General features: G+C 43.3%; 1 protein-coding gene across 1 annotated transcript; it reads left to right on the top strand.

Annotated features, from left to right (window-relative positions):
• The first annotated feature begins 230 nt into the window (after positions 1 to 230).
• Positions 231 to 6,188, top strand: LOC139640858 (ankyrin repeat and SOCS box protein 6-like). The gene is given in 7 exon segments (XM_071515047.1): positions 231 to 280; positions 760 to 902; positions 1,327 to 1,532; positions 3,454 to 3,560; positions 3,688 to 3,796; positions 3,907 to 3,993; positions 4,697 to 6,188. Coding segments are annotated over 6 exon segments (1,341 nt in total). The 5' UTR covers positions 231 to 280; positions 760 to 792; the 3' UTR covers positions 5,419 to 6,188.
• The last annotated feature ends 5,236 nt before the right edge of the window (positions 6,189 to 11,424 follow it).

The raw sequence follows: 11,424 nt of genomic DNA, 5'->3' as shown, positions 1-11,424 counted from the left end.
CCAGTTAAAACAAACCTTATTACATTTAAGGATGATATTGATGCTTGGTGCTCATTTTGCAATACTGCTGATGAAATAATAACGCATCTATTTGGGATTGCACATATTGCCATGTTTATAAATGGTAAAATTGATCAGACCTGTTAGCACCTTTTGATTGTCACCTTCGCGGAATGAGGAACCTTACTTACCGTTGGTGTTCTACGGGGAATGAGAAGAGTGTCGGACCGATGTGGGCGTGGAAACTTCCTGTTTGAAAGCAAGATAAGCGGTGACTGGCGTGAGTAGATTACTGTATTAGCAAATTATCAAAGTGTTCTTTTTTACTCAAACAATGTAATTTATCATAAATTAGTGGTAGCGTTGACAATAGCATCTAACGTTCGCCTGCTAGCAAGGTAACAGAACTTTTTGTCGGAGCACAGACAGAGGCACCCTCTTCTTCACGTAGCACACACAAAAGTCAAATGGGCTGTTATTAATGATGAACTTCGGTTGGCACCTTATCCGAAACGACAGAATTGGGCTGATAAAATAGTCTGCTATAGTCTGTAAAGCCTTGACATGGCTAAGCAAGCTAGCATATACCAGCTAACGTAAAGTCTCATCTCTCCACAAAAGACAGTTCAGCTGAACAGAACAGATAAGCAAGAAAAGCTTGACTATCAGTCTGCTAAAGCCACTAGTATGAATATATCTGAATCGCAGTCTCGTTCACATGACAGTCACAGTTTTTCACCTTTACATTTGTTTTTGTAGGTCCAGCTTTCAACCAGTGTGAAGAGAGGAGCCATGCCTTTCCTCCATGGCTTTCGAAGGATCATCTATGAGTATCAGCCACTGGTCGATGCAGTGCTGTGTGTCGTGGGGCTTGAGGAAGGAGCCAGTAGTCAGGAGGAGAGGTGAGGCTGAAGCCATAGTTTTGTTTGGTTAATTGTTTATTTTATTTCATTTATTTATTTATTTATTTTTGTGTGCAGATTTTAGGCTACTCCCTTGATCTTTTGCCGTTAAGTCACGTGCCAGTCAGTCTCTAAAACAGTTATGCAGCAGAGGGGGATAGTATTTTTTTTGGTTTTGGTCCCACACCCACAACTGTTGTGATCCCACTTTTGGTTCTAGTTTCTAGCTAAACCCATTTTTATTTTGAGAAACTATTTCTAATACTGATCCGTCATTGGAAAATTAACCTAAATAACAATGTAAATTTCCCCTTTTCATTAGCAGGGGTGGTAGTGTTCATGCTGCAGGTCACAACCACTGCCAATGCCAAATGAATGTAGAGGAAAACACTGGTGCCAATCCATACAGTTTGCCTTTAAACAGTGGTACTCTCTCCTCTTGTTGCCAGGGCCAGCAGCCCAGATGACAAGGACAGCCTGTGCAGCTCCTAGTGGATCTGCTGGAGAGAGAGTCCCAGTCAGATGTGTTTGAGGAGGGCATCAGCTATGCTCTGTTTAAGGTGGCTGAGAGGGGCCTGGTGTATGCAGCTGAAATCCTTCTACGCTACGGAGCTGATCTCAGCTTTGAAGGTGAGAGATGATGAGGTGGTATGCTTTAAATGCTGTCCATTCATTTTTCATTTTGAAGACATTATACAGTCTTTCAACAAAATAGTCACTGACCTAATAAGCAACAAGAATTCTGTATAGAGAAATGAACAAAAGAAAATGATATTATCCTGTTCAGATTAGTCACTCACACACAGTATTTCAGTCAAGTCAACAAGGGTGTATTTGTAAATTCAATGCGATGCTCATTTTAATAAGGACAACTCCAGTCCATTTACACAGAGTGAAACGTATAACAGGAATTTACAAAAGTCATCATATTGTCAGGCGCAGACCTACATTAATAAGCCATCGTCTAAGTTTACAGGCTGTGACAAGTTCTTTGCATAAGAAAAGGTATTTTGTGGAGAGGCGGCTAGCCTTCTGGGAAGTTGAGTTAGTTAAAGATTGATACCATCTAGATTCTGCCAGAGGGTTCTCTCAACTTGCCAGAAGCTGGGTCTCTGATACAAGAACATGAATTTGTGCTCTGAATTAATCAGCAATGTTTAATGCCAGATTATACTCTAGACCTTTCAGTGGACCTGCCATTTTGACACTTTGCAAGCATGTACGAGGTTAAATGAGGAAGTTGTCATCTATCTACACTTGGGAGAATAAGTCTCCCCTTGTAGCAAGTTGCAGTGCAAAGTACAGTACAGTATGTCTTGCTGCTGTGATAAAAACCTGCTAGGGCAAAGCCAAACTCTGCTGTGGTGACCTCTGGTGGTAGTAGAGATACATTTCCCCAGAGACATAATTAGGGGATTCTGGCAGAGACTGCTTCATTCATCTTTCAGGTTTCTTGAATGCCTCCTTCCAAAAAAAGTTAACACTGTCAGATGCTCCCACATAGCATCCAGAAATATGCCAGTTTCCTTATTATTTTTTTCCCCAGCATTTACTGTCCTGTGCCCTCACTTTTAAGATTATGCTAGCTTGTACCATCTATCAAAAAAGCGCTGTGCTGAAGCGTTGGCATATGTAGTTGTAGAAGTTAACTGATCCCACAAGTGTTCCAGTGCACAGAATAATTCATACACCGCTCACATAGCCAGAGGAGAATATATCAGTAATATACAGAAACATGCAGTATATAACAATCGCTGTCTGTGCTACTGGGAAACATCAGGGACAGGTGCAATTCCATTGTGTTCATTTCAAAACCTCACAAGCAACTGGTTGAACCTCTCTGTAGACATCTTGGAAGTATAAACCTATTGCTTAAACAACCTCTGTGTTGCATCAGTATATGGTAAAGTGGGTGAGCAATATCCTGAGGATGATTTGAACTTAAGATGCAAGTCTGTTGTTGTATTCTTTGTTCAGGGACTCAAGTTGCACCCAATAGTCACAGCTTTTTTGCTAATTTCACAGCCTTTTGTTATCCTTTTTGATTGATTCGTCTTCCAGCATATGAGGGCATAGCAGAACAGGATAATGAATAATGGATATGCACTACAGCAAACTTTACACTGGAGATACTGTGATAAAAAATAGTAGCAATCTGCTTGTTGCTCACCAGAAGGTTGGTCAAAGAGCTTATTTTCCAAAATGTGTATTACCATAGGTGCAAAATTAAGAAATAATTCAGTATGGTAAGAGTAGCTCCTTCTATACCGGGTTATAGCCAGCAGTTTGTGTAGCTTTGCCCAGACAGTTGTAGTTGTAGTAGTGGGCAGCTCTCTTCATCTCTCTGATTCACAGTCCTTTTCTCTGACAAGGAATCCATCCCTCCCAAATTGGGCATTTAGTTTTTCAGCTTAATTTTCTTTTTTTCCGTTCCTCAGATAATCCTTGACCATCTCAATACGCCATGTGAGGATCCCCTCGGGATTTTGTCAGTGGCAACATCATTAAAACAGTCTACTTTGTAATGTGGCTGTCTGTTTCCACTCCCCAGACCCGGTATCTTACTACAATCCACTACACATAGCAGTTCTGAGGAACAGGCCGAGCATGGTGAGGCTGCTGGTCGGGCATGGAGCTGACATTGAAAAGAGGGACAGGGTGAGTCTCACAGGCAAAGGGCTACTAAGAATGGAAAAGTCCTACATTTATGTCCTCTCTTGTTCTCATTGTGTCCTCTTTGATTTCTTAGTGTTTTTTGAGGGTAACTATATATGTTATTTTGTAGATCCATGAGAGCAGTGCCTTGGACCTTGCCAGTGAGGAGTCGGAGAGACTGCCCTGCCTGCTCGCACTGCTGGACTTGGGAGCCGATGTGAACGCAAGGGATAAAAATGGTAAATTGGCCAGCCTTTTGAAAACCTTTATTTATTTATTTATTTATTTATTTATGTATTTATTTATTTATTTTACAAAAAACTGATTGTTTGGTCTCTCATCTCCAAAGGAAAAACATCCTTGCTCCATGCCTTGGTGAGCAGCGATGGGCTCACCGTGCACAACACAGAGAACATCCAACTTCTGCTCCAGAGAGGTACTTGCTGTGAAACGCCTTTCATCTTCTCTTAGCCTGCTTGTCCAGTTTTGGTTATTCAGGAATATCTCAAACAGCAACATGTCTAAACTACTACATTCAGAAACTGGTGTTAGTATGCATACCTGCCCGACTGTATGCATTTTGAGATCAAAGTACGCTGTCCGGAGTTAAATATAAAATATGCACATACAGTTTTTAACTTAACTGAAAATGGAGCAGAACCAATCCTGTGATCTAGGCATGAAGCATCTGACTGATATTGAGAGGGACAAGATTTCCAGTTTCAGGATGTTATTTGGGGACACAAACTGTGTTTTCTTAGTCTGCACACAAGTATCAGTCTCCTCAGTCTACTTGTATTCTCATAGATATTCATGACTAGAGGCAGACCAGACTTGGGTTCTTTTACCTGGTGGTCTTGTCTTCCATGTCTTCATCTGAGCAGTTTCATGTATTAGCTCCCACTGTCACTGACTATCTAGTCAGGCTACATGTGGCTGCAAGAGTAATAGGTATTGCCTGTAACACTCCAACCAAGTCCATAGAGATGAATAGGCATCATACTCTCAAGTCTTTTATAGTAGGTATAGATGTAGTATGTATGAGTCTTGTGCACATAACAGTGGTTTAAGTGTTAAATGTGGTACTCAAATGCAAAATAATGCACAATAATATTAGACTGACATCTCCTTCTGTACAGGTGCTGATGTTCATGCTGCCACTGCAGACGGAGAAACAGCTGAGTCCTCTTTGGTGTTTCTGGTTAAGGAGGCTCTGGAGGCCAATATGGAGGATGCTGCAGAGATCGGCAACTTCTGCCTGAGAGCCACCAAGCTACTGCTGGCCCACGGTACCGACCCCAGCTGCTGTCTGAACGAGGACGGAGAGCCCTCCCTGACGCAGACCAGCTTGGAGCACTTTGACCTGCTCTTCCCTCTGGCTGTGCTGTTACTCCAAAGCGGAGCCTCTTTTGTTTGCTCCTACCACGGCACCTCCTGCTGGTCGGGTTACAGGCTCCTGTTCCACAGGCTGCAGACCGTCCTGCAGCAGTGCACCGATGAAAGTCGTGCCTCTGAGCTCCTGGAGCAGGCTGAGGTCTTGCTCGACTTAGCCAGGGTAAACTTCCCCACGCTGCCTCTGCCTCCCAGGCCGGAGCTTCCTGTGCCTGAGCAGGACTCTCACACCCATGCCCAGGCTCTGCTGGACCTCCACAGGCGCGTGGTGGAGCAAGAGGCAAGCCCTCCAGCTCTGCGCTGCCTCTGTAGGGCTTTCATAAGGAGCCACCTACAGCCCTGGCCCCTGGAGGATAGAGTGAAGGCCTTGCCACTACCGGACAGACTGAAAGACTTCCTTCTCCCTGAACACACATATAGTGCAAAGCCTGGCTGGGACTGCTTCAGGCCCCAGCATAGCCTACGCTGAGGAAATGGGCTACTATCTGCCACTGGCTATGTTTAGATTACCTTCAGTCTGAAATGAGAGACTGAGCAGGCCTGTTATAATTTGTTTGAAATGTCTGAACGTTTATCTGTGAATGCAACTTAAATCTAACAAATCTTAAAAGTTACCATTGAGGCCTTTTTTTTGTTGAATTCCAACAGTGTGTATGGTCTTTGCCAAATTTACAATGTGTGTATGTTTACTTAAAGATACAAGATTGTGTGATTAAATTCGATTTTGAGCTTGTACATCTGTTGTAGTTGTCTTACGATTAAACTACTCTAGAGTGACTTGAATCATCTGTAAAGGGAGGTGTAATACAATATAAATGCCACCAGATGGCAGTATTGCTTTTATCAAAACAAGCTTGGACGTCAGGGTCAGTGATTTAGTTATTCACGGTACACAGCCTATGAAAGTTGGTAGAGTGTAGTAGCACCCATCCGTACTTTATGTCCTCAACACTTTTGTGATGTACTGTGGAGCTCAGATTTGTGTGTGTGTTCTCGCTGTACATTAAAGTCAACCAATAAACCAATCCTGCCTCTCACCAACAGTGTCCTGATTAGCAGTGTAACTGTGTTCTGTTCAGTAATAGCAGTGTGACTGTTTTATGTTTGTCAATATATTACTGTTTTCTGACTGACCAGGTAGTGGCAGTGCTCTGCTGAAGATGACTATATCGTCCTTATTGGCTACCTACTAGGGAAATAATGTAACTGCTACTATATATTTACCTCCTGGATCTGTTCGATGTGTTCCACACACCAAAATTCACTTGAGTTTGTACTGAAATAAAGAAACAGGAATGAAATTGTCAAATGCGATGACAGGAAGAGTGTGCGTGTAGACGTTTTGACATGGTTTACTGTGACATAATTTAGCTGCAATGGCTGCTGGTGTGGAAAGTTTTACCAAGCGTTCTTAATGGTTATGTTTAAATTCAGATGAATTTCATACCGCTTGCCTTCCTCTCTTTCTCTCTTTCTCTCTCTCAGACACACAACTCCCTTTGTGTAAATCCCATCCTTGGAAAAAATACATTGCAATGGACAAAAACAGTGGTTAAAAGAAATTTACTATGATGGTGCGAGAACACCATAGGGTACATATGTGTTTGTGTCCATGTGTGTGACGAGCAAACTAAATAGGACATTGTGTTACACAACTAACCCCTTCCTGACATTGCTGGAGCTGGAGTGGCTCCAAGGCTTGCAGGCGCTCCAACTCCTCTTGGTTATCTAGGTCACAGCCTCTGAGGAGAAGAGCCTCAGCAGCAGCAGCAGCAGCCCTGCATGACACACGCTTCACTCTCCTGTCTGTCTGAATCTCCCTGCATACTCTTGACAAAACCTCAACATTGGCCTGCTCGAATGAGGGAGAGAGAGAGAGAGAGAGGGGGAAAGCAGGAGGCAGAATAGTGAAAAAAAAAAGCCTGTATGTCAAAGATACAGAAAGCGGCATATGTGGAATGGTTTTGGGAGCACACATGGAAATCACAATGTTGGATTACATTTATACAATAAACTAGCTGTAGGAGCATAATCCACCCAGCCAACAATCATACAAAGATAGAAAAAAAACAGCCTTCTTCCATAGAGAGCCCGGTCCTGCTTGCAGAAGGTGATAGAATAGAGATAGTGGGGGGGGAGGGCTAAGCCAGTACTCTCTATCCAACATTTATTGGAAAACAGTGCGAGTGAAGCTCGGTACTGAAATTAGTTATTGATCTATTCTCTCCCTGAAGCCCATGGGTCTTTCCCACCACACCTGCTCATTCTCTCATAGCCGTTTCTCTCACTGCAACCCATTGTGTCTTTCATCCATAGCTTCAAGCCTCTCCATGTGTTTCGCTTGTTTTCTTGTTCTTTTCATTCTCTGTAATTCTTTCTTCGCATATGAAGATTTCCATTCCAAAATGAGATATCCACGCTTATAAAAATGTGACATCTACACATTTCTCCAAGAAATGATCGATATCAGAAAGCTAAAACTAATGCTGAAGGACAGTAGGCAGCATAAGACCTTGGCTTACAAAATAATGACACTGACTGGATCTTCTATATTTTCAAGATATTGGATGATGAAGTACAAGTAATGGTATTTTTCCAAAATGGATACAACCCCTCATACTTTTTTTGGTTTGTTATCCTCTTTATTCCCAATTCTTTCTTTCAATATTGTTGATTCCTTTTTCTGCTCTCTCCAAAGTTCCACAGCCATGCATTCGTTACTTTAGATATTCTATTTTTCTTCTTCATTCTCCACCAGTGCTTGGCGTCATCTTTGCTTTTTTCAGCTCACCAATCAACTTCAGCCCAGCCACAGCCTAGAGAAGTTGGTAGCTCCGTCCATTTCATATTCATAGGCACCATAAAAAGCAGTGCAGTTTCAAGGGCATTTAATGGCACATCATACAAAGTAAATGCATTGGAGGGTAAACCCATGTAATCTCAGTTTACCTAGTGATTCCAACTAATATAAATCTCACTGATATAAAGTCATAGTATGCATACAATTAAGTGCTATCGGACTCTTGTAAGTTTGATAAAAATTAGGCTCTTTCAAGAAATTCATAATAGAATTGAATGCTATGGTGAGAACTGATAAGTGTTTTTTTGTTTATGTTGGTGCTTGTTGGCTTTACACTGACTACTGACTGGAGTTCAGAGCTTGGCCCTAACCTTTTTTATTTACCACCACGTCTCTGACAAAGACAGATTGAAAGACGTTTTAGACTATTCCAGGACTATGCTTATATAGGGCGCAGACACCCTGAATGTACATCTCCATGTCTTTCACTAGACAATGTCTAGACACAAGATAATTGCAGACATCACTGAACACTCAGCTGCTGCTGGAAACCACGAGGGAGTTAAGGCAGACTTTGGGGGAAATGGCCAGCAGTGTGGGGTCACCCTGGTTACGCTCCTCAAATTGTGTGTGTCCGTGTTTGCCTGTCCACGTACATACAAGTGTGTGCTGGTGTGGATTCATGTCTGAGTGAGCGAGGGTGAAAGAGAGAGAGAGAGAGAGAGAGAGAGAGAGAGAGAGTAGACATTGAAAGGCACACACAGTACTGAGTGTTCATAACCACAGATGTGGTGACTTCATCAGAAAAAAATGTACTCGGTCCTATTGCTCTGGTAGTGTTGGAGCACACCAAAATTAATGGCTATTAATACCAAGCAAATGTCGAATAACAGGATTTTCTCACTAGATATCGACCCATACTGTGGCAGCAGCTATACTGGCTTACATATAGTCTGTTTCCTATTACATTATTCTTGTTTGGCCCAGACACTTTCAAATGTGGAGCTTTGGCTGGATGGGTGGGGGAAACGGGTGGTGGTGGGGGTGGATGGGTGTGTGTGTGGGTGTGTGTTTGGGGGGGTGGACTGGTCTCTCTGCTCTGAGAGATGGTCGCAGGTCACTGGGTTCACGCAGGGCATAGGACTAATCTCAGTGGGGGTGGGCCGGATAACTGAATCCTGTTGGGGCGGCCCACCGTCTTGTTCTACACCAGGTGTCAGTTTGCCGGTATGGATTGACATATACTGTTGTGCTCACCTGCTTGTACAATTTATTAAGTTTCATCCTGTAAGATTAGATTCAAGGGGTTTTGTGCCAAAATGCTGTTTATCCATTTGGAAAACGTATGTTCAGCCAAACTGCAACAAATTCAACAAAAATCCAGTGGATTCTGTATCTTTCTTGGACACATGTTCAGCTCGAAATCAGTATTCAAAAAACTTCCTCAGAAAATACCACAGCATTTAGTATTACTCTTATACTATACTATTGTTATTGTATTTTTATTTATCACTATTTTGTAAGCAAACTCTTTAAGATGTCTTATAGCTTAGATAGTACTCTAAAATGTGCTTTACTGACATGCCAGCAGTCATTTGCTAAGCTTAGGTGCCACTGGTTTTAAATGGTTAGTATCTCATCTTAAAGAAAATTTATTTATACTAAAAATGTATTTAGTCAAATACGACTTGTGTGTTAGTTCCAGTAACCAAAGTAATCACAGTGCTGCATTGAAGTATAAAACAAATCTCATTTTATGTTCCGTGAGAGTGAACGATGTGAAAGGCTTGCACACCAAAAAGTTGTAGTTCCATAATGCAACTCCTATTTTAGAAGCACAGAAATACACCACCCTCTACATTTCTACAACTGACGCCATTTCACAGAAATTCCAGACAACTGGCGCCTGGGCTCTGCCTCCAAGAAGGACATGATGAATAGGACACACCCTTGGTATGCTATGGTTGGTAGTGAATGGTAGAATATATGGCACACTGCAGTGTTGCAGGCAGCCGAGATTCATTAAAATCACCGTCCTAGCTTCTAGTTCTTTCTGAGTCTCCTTTTTTGTCTCCTTTTCTCCTCTGCGCTGCATCGTGTTCTCCTATTTTTAAAACATGAATTTGAGAAAATGCACTGAGGCACCAGTAAGGCGAGCTACAGCTCTTTCCAGCGCTGGTTCCTGATCCACCTCTTTGTTGTGGTCTATGCATGCCTGCTCTAGTCACATGACTGCGTTTCTATGGCAACTCGGGTTTGAGTAATCATTTGCGTTACGACCTTTATTCCCTTGAGGAAAGGGGAGGGGGAGGTTAGACTGAGCCTGTAGAAAGAGGGAGCAAGAGGAAAGAGAAAGACAGGCAGAAGGGGAGCGGTGTTAGAAGGCGCAGGGAGAGAAAACAGGCAAAAACAAGGACTGTAGAGGGAAATAGTATATAGTAATCTGATTTTTATTCTCTACCTACTGCACATACGCCAGCCTTTACTTCACCATATCCAGTGAAGACTAAAAACTGAGAATAAGGCAAAACACCAGCCACCAAATGCTGGGTTATGAGCTTCATGAATAGCATAATATCCTGGTGTTGTGCCTCGCTCAGTGGAAGCTGGTGGAAGTGAACCGGTTTGGGTGGAGAGGCAGCGGGCATGTATGTTTCATAAGGGCCTGCGCACACCTCCCCTTCGCTTCTTCTCGCAGGCAAAGCTGTACTGTGCCACATGTGCAAGTCTCAGCAGAAACAGATTCTGTATGTTCCTGTTTCTTGCTCTCCCGACTGCGTTGTCATGGTTACCGAGCTAGTCCACCAAGGCACGAGGCTCTCTCTCTCTCTCTCTCTCTCTCTCTCTCTCTCTCTCTCTCTTCCTCTCTCTCTCTCTCTCCACCGTTGGGTGATTCAACCCATCAGTTGGGTTGTGTCATCTCCTAGATGGAGTTTCTCCCACATCTCCTAAATGGAGTTTCTCTGTTTGGGCTTGTATTCCAATTGGATTCTAATTTGAGAGAATGGAATCATTTGCATAGATATGTGTGTGTGTGTGTGTGTGTGTGTGTGTGTGTGTGTGTGTGCGTGTGTGTGTGTGTGTGCGTGTGTGTGGGTGTCTTTTTCCAGCAGTGGGGGGATCCAGCACTGACAGGAGGTGGGCTCGACTGGGGGGCTGCTGATAGACACTATGGGGGTTGTGTGATGGAGGTGGCGGTGGCTGCTTCCAGGTGCCTGAGACTGGGGTTGAATATGAATGAGGGGCCCCAGTTCTCCAGAGATGGCGGTTGGGGAGAGAGCTGCTAAACCAGAGACCAGTGGAGCCTGCCTGGTTGAGAGGCCCCCACAAGCTGCTGACAGGAGCTGGAGCTAGCCATCACGTTAATTAGCGTTTTTACTCTAGCAGCGCCGAATAGGGGGAGTGGGTTAGAGGGATGTGGGGGTGGTATATGACTCATAGACACAGTATGGTTTATTCATGATGGAGGAAGGGATGTGTGTGTGTGTGTGTGTGTGTGTGTGTGTGTGTGTGTGTTTGAGAGCGAGAGAGAGAGAGAGAGAGAGAGAGAGAGAGTGGGAGAAAGAAAGCAAGAGAAAGAGAGAGGGAATAGACATTTGATTTGCACACAGCTCTGCGTGTGTGTGTGTGTGTTGCCTTGGTAGATCACTGATTGGCACCAAGCCAAGATATTCT

Source organism: Centroberyx affinis, unplaced genomic scaffold (genome assembly GCF_046629955.1).
Source record: "Centroberyx affinis isolate AG114_WGS23_722 - 3 ecotype Tasmania unplaced genomic scaffold, CSIRO-AGI_Caff_v1 ptg000297l_1, whole genome shotgun sequence".
Classification (NCBI taxonomy): Eukaryota; Metazoa; Chordata; class Actinopteri; order Beryciformes; family Berycidae; genus Centroberyx; species Centroberyx affinis.
The sequence above is the reverse complement of the archived record's forward strand: the minus strand, read 5'-3'. Positions and strand labels throughout refer to the sequence as shown.